Raw genomic sequence first — 17,385 nt, 5'->3', positions numbered from 1 at the left:
AACATGTTTCTTTGTGTGCCTATTCAGTGTAAAATAAGCATAATCCATTAAATGGCTGAATGTAAATTTCAATATTTCAAATTTTATAACAAATTTTTATTTTTTTTTATAATCTAAAATGTAAATTTTTCATTTTGCATTTTTAAAATTGTAAAATTCAAAATATAAATTGTGTTTTAAATTATATATTCTAAAATACAAATTTTATATTTTAATTGTACAATCTGAAATATAAAAAAAAAATCATAAATTTTAATTTTTTAATTCTATAATTTAGAAATTATATGAATTTTACATTTTATAATAAAAAATATCTAAGAATAATTTAAATATTTTCTTAAAATATGGGAGTGCAGAAAGAAAAATACAGAGGATGCAGAATGAGTTCGCCAGCCTATGGTAGATGGTCCATAAAATTATTGGCATCTCTCATTCAGATATTTGGAAAGATAAATAAAGCAAATTCTCTTTGCACCACAATGTCTCCTTCCTGTACCTCCATATAATTTGAAAATGACAAATATACCTTTAACCTCTATTTTGAGGGTTTTTGTCTTCTTCTTCCTTTGAGCTCTCTCCTTCACTTCGATGTTTGTAACTGTAAGCGATGATTGTAGGTGATGGTAGAAGGTGGTCAAAGTTACCTGTGGTGAGTTCTATATGCTTTTATACTAATTTTTTAATTTTATTTTTATGATATATACTTTTATTTTTTAATATCAAAATGTATATTCAGGCACTTATATCAGAATTCAGATTGTATAGCAGAATGTACAAACCAGTTTGTAAGTTTTAGAATATACATTTTGGTATTTAAAAAAAAATACATGAAATGAAAAGCACATAATAAGATTCAAATATAGATATTATATGAATTGGTATATATTTTTTAATTATTATACATTCTAAAGGGGTATTAGAATATCCAGCTGTACTTAACCACTTTTAATGGATTCTTCATTGTCACTTAAGATTTAACAATACAATCTAATTTTTATTCCCTAAACAGTTAATCTAAGTTCTTATCTTATTTTAAATAGACCCCACAATTTATCTATATTACCACTTTTTTTTAGGATTTTAGTATTTTTTATTCATCCTTTCCCCTCTTCCTTCCCTCTCCCATTCATTATCTCCACCTTCATCTACTGTTTCCTTTTTGTTTGAATCATAGCTCGTAGTGAAACCTAACAAGAACTGGTTCTTAACTGTGCAAGATACTGTTGTTGGAGTTGCTATTAGGCAATGAATAGAAGGTGCCTAGCAAAAACTTAACACAAACATACCAAACTAAATGCATAAATAATGAAAATTATATGTTTAACACCCTTTACTAAATAAATATCCAAATCTTTCATAACAAATAATGTGAAACATGAATAAAAACATGAGTAGTATTTTACAATGAAACATGCTTATTAATTGAGGACAAAACAAAAGATGAGAATACCCCATTTTCTTGAGATTTTATTACTCTCCCTCTCAAACACGGTTGGCAGGAAAAGATGAAAAGACTCATCATGGTGTGTGCACATTTGACTCAGACTCAGAGGATGGCCTGTTCTTCAATTCAGGATGCTTAATTTCCTCAATCACTCTAGCAACTTCATCCATTCTAGGCCTATTTTCTGACCCCTTAGCCACACATGCTAATGCAATCTGAAGCATCTGCACCATTTCTTCTTCAACATATTTCCCTCTCAGAAGCTCCTCATCAAACACTTCTGCAGTCCATTCCTCCCTAACAACAGATCTCACCCACCTTGGAAGATCAACCACATCCTCATACCCTGGATACCTCAGAGGGGTCTTCCCTGTCAGCATTTCAAGCAGCACCACACCAAAGCTGTATACATCAGACTTCTGAGTGATCTTCTTTGAGTCAGTGACTTCTGGAGCTCTATAGCCATTGCTTCTAGACATGGTTGCTGGGGTGTTCATTAGAGGTGGCAATCCAACATCAGAGATGCAGCCTTCTAGTTCTTGGCTTATGAGCACATTGTTTGACTTGATGTTGCCATGTGTGAATTTTGGACCTCCCTCGGAGTGGATGAAAGCAATTCCCTTCGCAGCTCCATGCACAATCTTCACTCTGGAATCCCAGTCTAGTGGGGTTCTTCCTGCACCTTTGTTTCCTGTTGTTTGCAATACCAGAGGCAGGGAAACCAAAGATATAATAGTGTTACTATTGATGTTGAGAAGTTGTGGATGTGACAACTAGTTTTAGTTCAATCAGTAACTCTAGCATGGAGTTAAAGACATAATTTTGAAGTGTTTGCACCGACAACAGTGTAAAAGTTACTGTATACTATTATCTAATTATAAACTACTGAGAATTTGTCAACTTTAGATCACTTTAAAGTTTTAACAGTGATTATTTGTTATAGGTAGCGAGAGTGCTAGATATTAAACTCATATGATTTCTACCACTTACCAGAGAGGCTACAGATAAAAACATGCATTGATGAGAAATTTTAATATCAAGAGTCAATGTTATAGTAATATTAAACCATATTGGCATGAAATCACCCATGAAATCGTGGAGACAAGTTGGTTATAGTGCCATTGTCAGTTTCAGTTCCTATTTGAATTTAATGAACAATGATTGATACTAAGTAAAGTTGATTTATCATAGTTTAGTTAAAACTGAGAGGTGCATGTAGAATCATTAGACATGTTAGTTTTGAAGAAAATGAGAAGAGTTTTGTCATCACGTAGAACGTACCGTGCAACAAGAAAAACAAGCTTCCACCTGGCATGTAATTGTAAACCATAAGTTTTTCATCTTTGGAATAGTAATAAGCTCTTAGGGGCATCACATTTGGGTGGCTTCCAAATCTCCCCACAATCTCCAAATGCTGCTCAAACTCCTTCTTTCCAACCACAACTTCTTTCAACCTTTTGACTACCACTGTTGTTCCCTCCTCCAAAACAGCCTTGTATGCTGTTCCATAACTTCCTTTTCCAAGAACTTCAGCTGAAGCCTTCAGCAAATCCTCAAGGTCAAAGCTAGAAGAGGAACCTTCAAAGAAAAATAGTTTGTTTTTCTCAGCCCCTTGCACCCCACTCCCGAAACTCTTTGAAACCTCTGTCTTTCCAGCGCATGAAGCCTTTCCTTTCAGTATGCCACCACTGCTTTTACTGTTTTTCTTCCTCTTCAAACAGAACACACAGATTGCTACAACTAGTAGAGAGAGGACGGCTAAGACCCCAATGACTAGAGCAAGGACAGTAGCCAGGCCAAAGCTTTTCTTATGGTTGGTACCCTTTTGGTTTTGGGCGGTTGGTGGAGTGAGTGGCTGGTAATCATCAGTGGAAGCAGACGGAGAAGGGGAGATTGTAGAGCAATCATTTAGTGGTGGCCCACATAAGAGAGAGTTCCCGACAAAAGAGGAATAAGGGAATGTCTTTATGGAATTTGGAATTGAGCCATTCAAGTTATTGTAACTCAAGTTCAAATGTTTGAGCCTTGGAAGGTTGAAATCAGGAATAGCCCCAGATATGGAATTGTTTTGGAGATACAACCAAGTGAGTCTTCTCAGATTCTGAAATGCAGGTGGGATGCTGCCAGAAAAGGAGTTGAAGGAAATATCCAACGCAAAGAGTTTAGGGGACACAGGAGAAGGAATTGCGCCAGAGAAGCTATTGTGCTGAAGGTATACAAATTGGAGTGAAGGAATGGAGAGGATGTTAGAAGGAAGATTTCCTCTAAGGCCATTGGAATGAAGACTCAGGACCCTAAGAGCATCTAGTTTTCCTATGCTGCTCTCTTGAATGGTCCCACTGAATCCCATTCCTGGAAGATGAAGGCCTATGACACGTGTGCCATTTGAGTTGCATGTCACACCAACCCACGAGGTGCAAATTGAAGCAGAGTCATTCTTCCAGTTGAGCCTTGGGGCATGTGGGACACTTGAAGCAAATTCCAACAGAGCTTGTTGGTCAGACTTCAAGTCAGCTACTATCAGGCCACACAGAGACAGTGTGGAGCCTAATAGAATAAGTCCAACAATAGAGAACTGCAACTTCATGGTTATTGTTTGATGCAAAATCAAGGCAAGTGATGGTTCCGGCTTCTGAGCTTAACTGTTCTTCATTCTCTCCTAGTCTGGCTTTGGAAGTTGCAGCAAGTTGTTGGCTGATCCTGTAGCTAAGAAAGTACAATATGGTCACAGTTCAAATTGACTAATTCTTTTTCAGACAAATGGAATCATTTGGGTAAGCATGATTACATGAACCTAGCCTAAAATCAGTGATATTTTAACTTTTAAGTTGTAGTAGCACACACACAGGAACTGTTTAATTTACAGGATGAAAGGAGTAGGAAGAACATATTATGAATTTAGAAATTATAGAGGGTTGAATTAAAAAAGTTTGAGCTAAGTTCTATATCAGAAAATTTGAATTATAGTACGACAAGTTTCCTGTTTATGCAGAAAACTGAAAACATCACTTATTGCAGCTTTTGCAGAGAAGAAAAAAAATAAAACAAAAATAACAGTGTCATTCATGCCTGCTTACCATTTACAAAGGAAGGGAACTGCCTTCTATCAAATGCATCAGTTGAGGCATTTTCTTTCTTTCAATACTTGAAGTGTTATGCTGACTCCTCCATTTAAAAAGAAAAAGTAAAAAGCCAAAAGGTTTGCCTCTGAACTTTAAATAATGGGGGGGCTAAAATGCATTTTTGACCAAGAATAAAGAAATTGCCTCACAAATCGGTGCTCATAAGTTTCAGAAACAACCAAGAAGGGAGAAGTGAAAAAAATACAAAGGGCATTGTGATAGTTAAGAATCCAAGAAAAAATAGAACTCAAAAAGAAAAAGTAAAAGTTTGATTCTCCGTTGTACTTTACAAAGAAAAAGCATTCTTTACCTAAAGTAGACCGCATTCTCATAATTTATAAAAGATCAACATAAATCATTGGTGTTGATTTCTCATTTTTGCCACCTTATCTGGTCAGTGAATACTGCAGAAAGGGTTTTTTGAAGCACAGAACAATACTTGATGAACCAGATTTTGACACGTACAGAAACAAAGGATAATTAAAGAGAAACAGATGGGTCAAGTGTTGTAATAAAAACTCAAAGCTAACATAGCATCAACATCTCAACAAAAACAATTTGCTGATTCCTCCTCCACTTATAGCAAACAAAACAAAACAATTGTCCATCGTCCCAATTAATTAAAACATTAAAAATGAAGGAAATGAAGACATAGAGTTCACTCTAGAAAAATTCTCCAGTTTGTAAGACATATATAACCAGAAAAAGATTCAAAACTTCAATTATAAAGAAGGATAAAAACTTTATAGGGATCAAGACCCGAGAACAGTTATGTTATGAGCATCAGTAGTAACGGGAATTCATCTATCTTTAATCATGGATAATGTCATGTCATGTTAAGTGTTCCAAGTTAATGACTGCAAGTATTCTAGATGGAGTTAGAAGGAAGTGAGAGATGCTACCTCGGCACGAAATTCAGTTCTGGGAGGCTGAGAACACATCACATAGTGAAGCATCACTGCACGAAAAATGAGTTAGGAAATATCATCGAGATCAAGAAGAAAGCAAGTTAATTAGTAAAGCAAAGAACACTGTGTGAAATGGAGGGCAATAGTACTTGACTATTTTTGTGCTTACAAATCTAGTATGACTTGTAACTTTAAAATTGGGAGGGAGCTGAGTTTCGCTTAAAGTTACTTACAACTCAGCACAGTTGGAGTTGGTGGCATTAGACTTGGCATTACAGTGTTACCAATAATAAGAGTATGATTTCTTCTCTTTTCAAGAGATTCACACACAGAAAAAAAGAGGGTTGCTGAATATGTCTTGATGAAAAAACGGAAGAAGAAAAAAAAAATTTCCTACTCACTATACAATGACAGCAATAATGAGTTAACCAGAAAGCCTTGTGTATCTAACTAACTATAGTACTAGTACATTAATATCCACCAGCTGCTGTTGAAAACGGCCCAACATAAAAGGAACAATGCATGGATTTTGTAGATTTAATCGTATGAAAAAGAAGTACAAAGATCACCGGGGCATAAATAAGGATTTGCTGACATGCCACTCAGAAAACTACTTAAGAACCGTAGTATAATAGAGTACTTTAAAAATCTAACTGCCCCATAGATATTAACTCTTCTATTTCTCTCAACAGTCAAAACTTTCAGAGTACTCCAACTCCCTCAGACATGGTAGGGGACATAATTTTTTGGCAGGGGTATGAGCCAATACTCTTTGTCAAAACTAGGAGGAAGGAAGGACTTCCCCCAGTGGTTATGATTGACTTGGAAACGTTTCTTGAAGGAGTAATTACAGGTTCAAGAAGAGGAAAGTGATTTGGGATAATTTCCTGTTTTGAATTCTTATTCAACATCAAAATGGTCCCCCATGAGCATTAATTAATTAAAACAACAGGGCAACATGGTGGGCACTTAAGTGTGGGAATGAGAATCAGATAAAAACTGGCCATTGTTAACTTGTTATGAAAATCCATTACAGTCCATTTGATTATGAATTTTGATGATTACTTATTGTCATGTTCCAAAGTGTTTGCTATTGTGGTTTGACTAAAGAGATGTAAGAAAAAGACGAGCATTCATTGATGAAGTAGGAATAGGAAAAAGGTGTGAACAGAAACTAAACATTTAAAATTGGCACATATTGGCTATGTTTGTGAGAGAGACTAGACCATAATGGGGCCAACCGTGTAATGAGTTACCCATAAAAACACGAAGAAGGTAGTTGGCTGTTAGTGAAGCATTTCAAATCCTTTCCATTCCACCCTTCCACACTAATCTTAATGCTATTTAAGATATAGGTTGGCTGTCACTCATAACTCATCACATGTCAACATATCTGTTTCGACTTTGAATAAATGGGTATTTAAGAGAGAATTTTTATGATAGACACAAATTTTACATTGCACACATCACCGATGATCTTTAAAATCTAATAGTGCAGGCATCAACTAGTGTTAGTGTATATGGATCAACCAAGTAGTTTAATCAGTAATTTCGGATTAGAGTTTGTACAACTGCTTTAAATAAAGCATTAGTGATGATATATTTTGCTTATTCTATTACAGAAAACTGCTAACCATACATTTTTTAACATACTAATATATTGATAATTACAAAAGAAGTCCGGGCTTATTAAATAAAATGAGATTTTGATTAAAATTTGTAATTTCGATAAAATTTATTATTCTTACAAGACAAAATTAATTAACCCATGTGATTGCCACATCACCGGGTTCTTCCTTCATCCATTCTCAATCTTCAGTCTCGGTGGAGTACTTGCAATGATACTTTGACACTCAAGTTAGAGTTTAGAGGAAAATAACGATTATTAATATGGATATTCTAAAATAGTCAATCTCTTTTATCATAGGGTATGTTCCTATTTATACTACATATGTTGGGCTTTTATGATACAAGTCAACTAGACAGGCAGATAACCAAGGACATAACAGACACTTCATAATTAGGTCAGTCATCTCAGCATACAAGACCAGACCCCACTAAATCTCAAGAGAGCCTCAACAAAAGAAAAACCAGATATAAACCAGAATATAAAATGTTCTTCCTTCTAGTTTTTTCACAAAGACAAGTATATGTAAATAAATTAGGCTCACTTTGGGGGTCCAAATAGTATTTTAGAGTTTTTATGTCTGCTTTTTATTTATTACATGATTAGGTCATAATTCTAAACCCTGGCTGATTTATTGAGTGTTTTTCTAGGAGGTCGAGATGACGACAAATGTCATTATCATCTGAGGGTGTCAGCATCTCGAGTAGTACTCAGTAAGTCAGATTTTCGAGCAGTACACTGGTCTCCCAAGCTCGAGCGAAAGTGATGAGTCTTGAAAGAAAAATTTATTTCTTTATCGGTACCCTGTTGGTTATGTTGACCCATCGGTATACTGCCACCCAAGGATTGAATAGGTACAATCTATAAAGACTCTAAAATGCCTTGGGTGACATGCTTGTCAAAAGATGTAAAAGGTCATGTGTTCGTGATCGTCGAAGGGAAACAATTTGACAGTTGGGATGTCATGTCAAATCACCTTCCTTCGTTTCACTGCCTACAAATAGGTTGGTGCGCTGGTTCCACACTCATCCTACTTTCTTCTCATTTTGTTCGAGAGTATATCGGTTGAAGACACGGTCCGAGATGTAAGCAATGTCTTCTTTTTCCTCTTATATTTCTTTTTTGAGTGAGTTCGAGGGTATTTAGGAATGCCTCAGGGTTATATAGAATTTGTCTAGTTTGGATTTTAGTGACTCTGGAAACATAAATGAGTCTTCTCAAGTTTGTCGAAGATTGAGTAGTGGGGGGGTTTTCGGTGACAAGGGTGTCCCATCACCTTCAATCTGCATCGGAGGAGGCTGAGGAACTTGTGGAAAATGATGTCCCTCTTATGGGCGACTATGGGTGGGTAGACGTTAGGGTTTGTGAGTACTTTTCAAAGCACCGATGGTTGTCAATGCTACAGTCATTTGTTAGTAGCGTAGATATATTGGACAAAAATATGTCAGAAGATATCGTGTCACTACACAAGTGTAAGGCCACCAACATTGTTTGTCACAGGTGAGAAGATTTGATGGAGGATTTTTTCTATTTTTATTCTTGTTTAATAGCGGATGGTCAAGTCCAGTTTTATTTGGATGGCTTTTCGGTAGGGGTGCTTCAAGTTTTAAATCTGGCACGCACTCAGTTACATCCGAACATTTGGGTGACTCCACAGGCCTTTCAACTATTCTACTTGGCATTAATCTTGTCAAGTTTTCCTACACGTTTATAGTACCATGCTCGGAGACCAGGTTGGGTGGCTTTCTTAGAGTGGTCAACCGAGAACATGTCTTCTACCCCATCTTACTTCTTTTTACAAGAACTTTAAGGAGGGATTTCAAGTTCGTGGTTGGGGAGGAGAGTCGCTCATATTTCTATAATGATGATGCTCCCAAGTTTCCATTTTACTATGACCAAAAATCCTACACGACATCATGTGCGGTCGAGGTCTCTGATGGCAGAGGAGGATTTGGCTAACGAATCCAATAATAATCACATGTCCTCTCCCAACAAATCCAATAGTGAATTCAATCAAGCAGTGATTAGAACCTATTTACAATCATTAAGATTAAAAATAATTGCAAAGACAAGGGTGGTTGTGATTGCTATGCAGAAAATAAAGTAGATGATTGAAAAATAATAAAAGAAGCAGGTTGACTCTCTAGCTTTTTCAACAATGAATTTTTCATTAGTTGATAGAAATATATCATGCATTCAACCATACAAACAAAATTAAATTTACCAAACATGTGTCAGCCAAAGTAATGGAATATAATTAATGACACATGCATCCACTAATTTATTTAGTACCTTGTCTCCATGTGTATACTCATAAATTTTTTAAATCTTTTACCTATGGAATCCTGAGCTTGATAAGTGTCATATTTAAGTAATATTTCATATTAAAAGACAAATACTTATGAATATTTATTGATAAAATAACTATAATTTAATCCCTAATTCATGAATTTAAACCTTTTTTTACATATTTTGTGATTACAATATGAATAAGAACAATTTATTCTCAAATTTGTGTTAATTTTAGGATTCTAGGGGAGAAATGGAGATGAAAGGGCTAAAGGATAATAGTCTACATGAAAAGGGAAAGTTGGAATATTGGAAAATCGCTCAAAAATCGTCCAACTCATCCAAACCAAATCACACTAGAGGAACTCGTCCAAGGCTCGCTCAGGAGAGTTTACTCCAGAGAAGTTGGGTTTTTTCTCGTCAAACTCGCCTAGGTGAGAAGTCACTTAGCCCAAGCCACACTAGGTTAAATATGAGGCGTGAGAAATAACCCTAAACATCCTTGTGAGAATAGAAAGAGATAGAAAACCCTAGAGAAGATTATCGTTAAGGAGAAACATCCTGGATCTTTTTTTCTTGTTTTCCATGCTTGTAATGGCCAACATGAGTGACTAATTCTACCCTTTAGGATTGGGAGTAATCTGTTTAAACTCTTATGTATTAAGGTGATATTAAACATAATAATATGTTCTTGATTAATGATTGATATTGTCATTTTATTCTTGACACTTGATATTCTAAAAGAGTCAATCATTTTTACCTTATGTACCTATTTGTATCACATGTGTTAGCCTTTTATATCTACGAACAATTAGAATAAGTCTAGGTAGACAAAAACGTCTTTTTAATCATGATTTTAGGATTGTTTTATGTGTAATCATTATCAATTACATAATTAGACCATAACCCTAAGCATTGTCTAATTTATTGAGTATCTGTCTAAGATGATAAAATGACAATACGTCCACTTATTATTTTAGAGTGTTTACATCTTAAGTAAGTTTAAAATGTACACGAATAGTATGAGTATGTCAACTTTTGGTATTACATTAATTAATAAAAAAATTGTTGAAAAGGATGTTGGTGATATTTTCTTAGAGCGTTGATATTTTGACACTCTAAAATCTAATCTCCTACTTAACAATTCAATAAATTAATATTTTAATTATATTTATTTTATTTTTTAATTTAAATATTTATATATATATATATTTATATTACTATATGAAATGAATATTTTTACTTTTTCATGTGTCAAAGTATTTTATTTATTTTTTTCATTTCCTTACCATTGAAAAAACCGACATCCCAAAAAGTTTCTCATGACGAGATACCAGTCTTGTAGAAGTGAGAATTAATTTAACACTTTTCTATAAAAAAAATAATTTATCTAATCAGTTTCTGATGATTATCTGTTGGGCATTTCCATGCGAATGCTTAATACTTAACTCTGATACTGTTATATATAAGTTCATACATGATTGCAATAATTTTGAAAATGGTAGTTGAAGAAGGGACATGAGATTGGACTTATAGTTGAAGGGCATGAAGTCACATTGACAGATAGCTATAGACAACTAAGATAAGTGCCTCATTAATATCAAAAGCAACTTGAGTAGTCCATTTTTCACTTCTATTTCAGACATGGTGGCGGTGTAAATGTAGGGAATATTTCAGCAATCACCCACACCACAACTCTACACTTTCTTAATTTCTTTCACTCCTAGCTAACAAAACTGCCATTCAATCAACATACATCTGCATTTTATTTCATATTTATTCACATTTCTTACTCTTCTTTTTCTGTGTTCAATACAGATATTTAAAGTTAGGAAATAATCAATATATAAAATACGGAGAACAGTATATTTAATACCACAACGGATAACTATTTTAGAAGAAAATTTCTTTTACTTTGTCTGAGCAAGGTTTTAAACATAAAATAAAATAACTCTTGCTATTTCTTTTATCAAAAAGAAACAAAAAATAAAGGTTTAATTACCTTTTTCGTCTCTATATTTATAGCCAATAGTCAATTTGGTACAGTGATTTTTAAAAAATTCAATTTGGTCCCTAAGTTTTTTAAAATGTATTCAAAATGGTCCTTTCTGTTAAATATCACTAAACGGCGTTAAGTGTTGCTTATGTGGCAGACACGTGTAAGTTACGTGGATTGTGCTTACATTACTTTAGTGAATACTGAATTAGGGTTTAGGTTATTCAAATTAGGGATTTCAAATTTCTGATTTAGGTTTCTGATACGAGGATTGCTCCCCTGGTTGGATTTTGTGGTGCGCTTCCCTGCTTCAATTCCATTCGGAGGTGTGCTCCCCTCATTCGATTATGTGGTGCGATCGTGAGTTACGATGGTGAGTTGCGTTCCCATGGTCGATTTGGAGGAGCGATTATGTGGTGTGGTCCAGAGGTGGTGAAGGGGCAGCAATTGCGATCCAAACCGTGGTGTCCTAAATCAGAAATTCAAAATCCCCAATTTGAATAACCTAAATCCTAATTCAGTATTCACTAAAGTAATGTCAGCACCATCCACGTAACTTACACGTGTCTGCCACATAAGCACCACTTAACGCCGTTTGGTGATATTTAACAGAAAGGACAATTTTGAATACATTTTAAAAAAATTAGGAACCAAATTGACTATTGACTATAAATATAGGGACGAAAAAGGTAATTAAACCAAAAATATATATATATATATATATATATATATATATAAAGACAGGAAAACTTAACAGAAAATCTGTTCTCCTCAATTAAACGGTAAACTTCTTAAATTTTAAATTACTTTTACTATTTTATTGCTTTCCAGTTTGTAAATAACGTTTCACTGTAAATTGGGCAATGTTCTTTTATGTGAGCTACATTTTTAACTCTGCAATCGAGTTGGTGAGATCAGAGCACCTATTAGTTTTACTTTTTAGAATTTTAGCATTCACTGTAACTTGTAGAGAAGCACCAGTCACACTGAGAATCCTTGGAAAGTCGGAGAAGAATACTAGAAACAACTTTGAAGGGGTAGGGGGCAGGTGGTAAATACTTAGGTCCCTGAAATGACATTCAACCATGGCAGATAGTGACCATATCGTGGACAAGGGTTATACACTTGAGACAATGCAACATCGAAACCAACAAATGCTGAGTCCATTCCAGTGCACGTTGATCCCTGTCACCTTTATTTTCTCAACTTTGGTTCAGATAAACTTGGCCATTTGTGGTACAGGGGTTTCTAAATCTAGGGAAAACTCGAACTTATACAAAACAAAATATGCTGTAAAAAACATCAACTCCTGCAATCAAATAGAGAATAAACCAGAAGAAAAACATCTGGAAAGCCTATTACTGGGTGCCACTCTTTTCAAGCTTTTCAATTTCTTCACGCTGCTTTCTTTCAGTCTCCAGACGTTCTCTTTCAGCATCTTCCTCTTCCTCAATCTCATCAAGAGCATCAAATTCCTTGGTTGCCGCCATTGCCTTCACTACAGGGTCTCTAAGCTCGGATATTAGCCCCCCACCAACCTTGTACTCTTGTTCATCCCCAATTAGATATAATCGCTGGTCTGGACCAGAAGCCATGGGTACATCAACAGCCAGAAGCTTCATATCATACTGCGTATGAACATAATGGGAAAGGCAAAGTAAGCATACCCTGAAGCAACAACTATCTCTTTACATTTTACGCTTATTTTTCTTGAAAATAATTCCTATTTGTTGGAAGACACTGATACGACACAGACACGGATACGGAGATACGTAAAATCTCTAAAATGTAGGACACGAGAATACGAATTTATATATTATATAATTATGAATTATATAAATTGACAATAAAGATTTATATGTACAAGTATGTTCCAAATTATTTTTTGGAGCGGAAATATGTTTTTCATGACTGGTTCACAATGATTTGTTTCTTAGTTTTATAATCATAATAACAATTTATACAATAAAGTTTGAATTTTGAGAAAATCAATGTATTTTTCTTTTTTAAAATTGTGTTAAAACCGTACTAGAATTGTCAGAAATCTAACAAATACTTTTTGAATTGGACACTTCACGGATACGTGTGTCCTACAGGTGTCATATGAGTGTCGGTGTCCGACACGAGTATCGGACACCGACACGCCATTTAAGATGAGTGTCTGAGCTTCATAGGTTGGAAGTACATAGATAACGGATGGGCACAAACATAAGTAACTACCTAAGGGGATGAAGCTAGAAGCTAGAAGCTAGAACCCAGACGGAGAGGGAGCCAAAGTTGACCACTTCAAAATGTTATGCAGCCTTTCAAATTTTACAAACTAGTATAGATTTTCTCTGATTTAATCACAAACGTCACTTCAAAGAAAAATACTATCGTAATAAGAAAATTAGTAATTTGAAAAAAATTCTAAAGCCAAAATCTGCTTGATATAAATAAGTTCTTCTATTTGAATTCAAAGTAAGCACTGGAATAAAAAATTATATATCTTAATCATATTCATAAATGACATTGTATGACTAGAAGCCCGAAGGATATCATCATCCATAATTGATCATAACTTATGAGTGCAGTCATTACCAGCCCATGCTAGATTTTCTCTAAATAAAACAAAGCAGATAATTAAGGTCATTGATTCCTATTAATATTCTTTGGCCAAGCACAATGTCATACTGCAGAAATAGAAGAGATATTTTATCAACTACCTACACCTGCTCTAAAGTAACTTGGGGGATATTGCTGGAAACGAAACCATGCTATTGGCACATATAAATAACTTCATGGGGAATATCTACATATGCATTCAGCTTCAGAGACTGCATTTTCAGTTCCATTACAGTTTTATATTAGAATTAAACAACTCTCCATCCATTCTGATCACTCGACCAAAAGTAAGAATTAATAACCACAAAATAGTAGATGTTGAAGTTAATTTTGTACCATGAACATGTTATAATAACAGCAAGCAAAATTCAACAGAAACGTTGGCAATTGGCATCAGCAGTATTACTTTCGTGGTAGGAGAAATGAGATATATTTCAAAACAATCAACCAATCCACAGAAACAAGAGATCATTCTTCACATTTGAACCCTTTTGAATGTAACTCCAAAATAGAAATCTACTTGTTGTTGCCTCCTAAACTATCCCCTCAAAAGCTTACCTCTTAAGCTTCTGTTGACACTTTTTAGATATATCTAGATATCACTACAAGTAGCATGATGTAGATCATTTTGGGTTGTAAATATGAGCATATGTCAGTGTATTACTTTTCAGCTCTGGGTGATTCAATGAACACCAGATTCCTCTCCTCTCGATCATTCTGCCAGTAATGCAAGATTCAGGAATAAAGCATGTCTTATTTTCTCATTAAGAACAAAACCATTCCTCACGATACCCATAGCATCCTTTCACAGCAAACTGTTCTGCTATTCCTATGTTATGTACTTATGTGGTGTGGCAAGTAGCCAGCCACCTATACTGCTAGGCTTTTTTTTTGGGGGGGGTATAAAAGAAATTACAAACACAGACAACTAAATTACATGGAATTTAAAGTATAAGGATTCCTCTCCTTGGCCAAAAAGGAAAACAAAAACAACAAAGTATGTAGCCAACCCTACATAATGGGAAAAGACTCGTTGGTGGTAGTTGTACACACACACCCCAATGGAAAAGGGCATCCCAATCCCCCAACATATCTGTTAGGTAATACCTTTAAACAAAATTATATGATTTTACACCAAATTAGTTGCAATGCCAAGGAACCACCACCTTCAAACACGAGTGTTATGCACCAAGCCTCCAACCAAATAGGCCAAAAAGTAGCATAGATTGCACATTATCATATGTCAAGCTAAGTTTTGCAAAATAAACATCCCAAATGCATAAATATCTTCCTGTTTAAGACATTCATCAAAGAACCCCTCATTTACAGGAGTAACAGCTGTACCAATCTATTGATTTGTAATATGAAAAAAAAAGTAAAAACACTTTAAAAATATGTTTGAAGCTGAGATTCTTGGTACATGCTGATCGCGAGATATTTTGTATGCTTACATTTGGTTGCTTATATTGATCTTGGGTTGGGAAGTTTATCATCAACATTCAAGCACTGAACAAAATCTGATGTGGTTATTGAAAATATATTTATCATACAACACAGATGGAGACGGAAATACCAATCACCAGATAAGAATTTTTCCAAGAAAAGGTCTTGAATCATATAACTAACAATTCTCAAGACATGGACAACAAAATGTACCTAACTCAACCATATTACTAGCTCTGGACATACAATGATGAGACGGACGAGGGAAGTAACAAATTCTATGAAGTGATTTCCTAATATAAAATTTATTTACCTGGCCATTCTTTTTCTTGACTTCAACATTGACCAGTCCCTTTTTCTCAGACCCTCTAATGGGGAAAATGAGAAAACACCGTTTGCTCCTAATACCCGGCTTGAACTTCTTTAAGGTGAGGCCACCCCCTGACATGATATAGGCTCTCAATTCAGTTCCAGAAAGCGGGGCACCCATAACTTCAAGAATCCCAGCAGACGTATTAAGTCTTGTCATTGCCATTCTATAAACTTTATCCGGGTTGATTGTGAACCTCGAGCGGATATACAAGCCCTTAAAGACAACACGAATGAAATAATTAGACAATGTCCCATTCCATGTACAATTCTTTCATACATGAATCACAACATGTTCCACCACCAGCATTTCCAATCTCAAACAAACATACATTAACACGATGCAAATTAAGTACATGTTCGGATTTCACTAGGGAGAGCTCAAAAGTAATATTACTCAAAGCATTACTCTTCATTTTTCATTTTGTGCAATGGAATGCAGAAATATGCATTGTACTTTCCTAACTTTCATCCAAACATAGCCCAAGTTGTTATTTATTTTATATCTTAATGGAAGAGTTTGTATTGAATAATAATAGTAAAAATAATAATAGTAAAAATAATAATAATGATAATTGACGTAGTCTAGAACATGTGAAACAAGCTGGCGAAAGAACTTACAGTAAAAGCAACGATAGCAGATGAAAGGGCAAGGAAGCCATACTTAGCCAAGCCTTCGGAGATTCCAACGAAGAGGTTAGCGACTCCGAAGAGGATCCTCCAAAGAACACCGCAAAGGATAACTCCAGCAGCGCCCAACAGAAAGAGGTAGTTCCTCTTGCAAAATGCCTCGATTTGCAACCCAATTGCCTCGCGGTACCGCGAGAAGGCCGACTTCACTGCGACCGCAGGTTTATCAAACACCTTCTGCACAAAGCCTTTGTCGAAATTCGAGGAGAAGAATCGGAAGGTGCTATTGCCCAGACGTTGTTGTGGGTGGAAAATCGGCGAAGGGGAGCGGAACGCCGCCGCATCAGAGAAGGAGGGGCGGCGGACAGGGGGGCGCTGATTGATGGTGCCGCGGATTAAAGCTTGGAATTGGGTGATTTTTTGCGAAGACACCCTTGACATTTGCATTTTTAATTTTCAAATAAACGAATCACAAAGACAAAAGCAGTGCTGTCAACGGGAATTCACAACACAACACCGCTTTCTATCGGGTCAACCCTTACCGCCTACCTCCACGACCCGACCCGTTAGAAATCTAATAATGGTCATGAATGGAGATGGCAGAAAACGTGCCCAGGAACTAATTCATAATAGTCTGCATGTACCATGAATCCCCATCCATTTCTGGTACAGGACTGTCACTTATGATACTTTTTATGCACCTAAAGAATTTTAGATCGTGAGATAATAAAAAAAATAGATGGAATTCTTAACTCAAAATTGTAAAAAAAAAATGTACATTTAGTCTCTACTTTTCCATTGAATTCATGTAGATTTTTTAGAAAAGTTTATTGAATTTTGTAAATGATGTGATGGTTGTGTGAAATTTTTTATTTTCTTTAAAGGTATAAAATGTAAGTTTATAAATTTATCTTTATTTTTAAAAATATATAAATAATAAAAATAATTATTAT

General features: G+C 35.2%; 2 protein-coding genes across 31 annotated transcripts; both read right to left on the bottom strand.

The window, feature by feature from the left end:
- Positions 1-1,283: 1,283 nt before the first annotated feature.
- On the bottom strand, positions 1,284-6,508 carry LOC137823035 (putative inactive receptor kinase At5g58300). Of its 29 annotated transcripts, none has more exons than XM_068628136.2 (5): positions 6,044-6,355; positions 5,469-5,524; positions 4,522-4,609; positions 2,726-4,144; positions 1,284-2,135 (listed from the first exon to the last, which is right to left on the bottom strand). In XM_068628136.2, the coding sequence occupies exons 4-5, from the start codon at positions 4,029-4,031 to the stop codon at positions 1,519-1,521; spliced, it is 1,923 nt and encodes a 640-aa protein (XP_068484237.2). In that variant the 5' UTR covers positions 4,032-4,144; positions 4,522-4,609; positions 5,469-5,524; positions 6,044-6,355; the 3' UTR covers positions 1,284-1,518. The 29 variants fall into 29 exon arrangements, with proteins under 29 accessions (XP_068484237.2, XP_068484215.2, XP_068484230.2 ...); XM_068628114.2 differs by having other exon boundaries at positions 2,726-4,150; positions 5,708-6,331; XM_068628129.2 differs by having other exon boundaries at positions 5,708-6,331.
- Positions 6,509-12,438: 5,930 nt separating this feature from the next.
- LOC137820370 (uncharacterized) lies at positions 12,439-17,243 on the bottom strand. Of its 2 annotated transcripts, none has more exons than XM_068624424.2 (3): positions 16,424-17,243; positions 15,747-16,019; positions 12,439-13,014 (listed from the first exon to the last, which is right to left on the bottom strand). In XM_068624424.2, exons 1-3 carry the CDS (start codon positions 16,877-16,879, stop codon positions 12,745-12,747), a joined length of 999 nt encoding a protein of 332 aa, XP_068480525.1. In that variant the 5' UTR covers positions 16,880-17,243; the 3' UTR covers positions 12,439-12,744. The 2 variants fall into 2 exon arrangements, with proteins under 2 accessions (XP_068480525.1, XP_090151221.1); XM_090295095.1 differs by having other exon boundaries at positions 16,467-17,097.
- Positions 17,244-17,385: the final 142 nt, after the last annotated feature.

The sequence above is a fragment of the Phaseolus vulgaris genome, chromosome 9 (assembly GCF_051622355.1).
Source record: "Phaseolus vulgaris cultivar YP4 chromosome 9, ASM5162235v1, whole genome shotgun sequence".
NCBI lineage: Eukaryota > Viridiplantae > Streptophyta > Magnoliopsida > Fabales > Fabaceae > Phaseolus > Phaseolus vulgaris.
The sequence above is the reverse complement of the archived record's forward strand: the minus strand, read 5'-3'. Positions and strand labels throughout refer to the sequence as shown.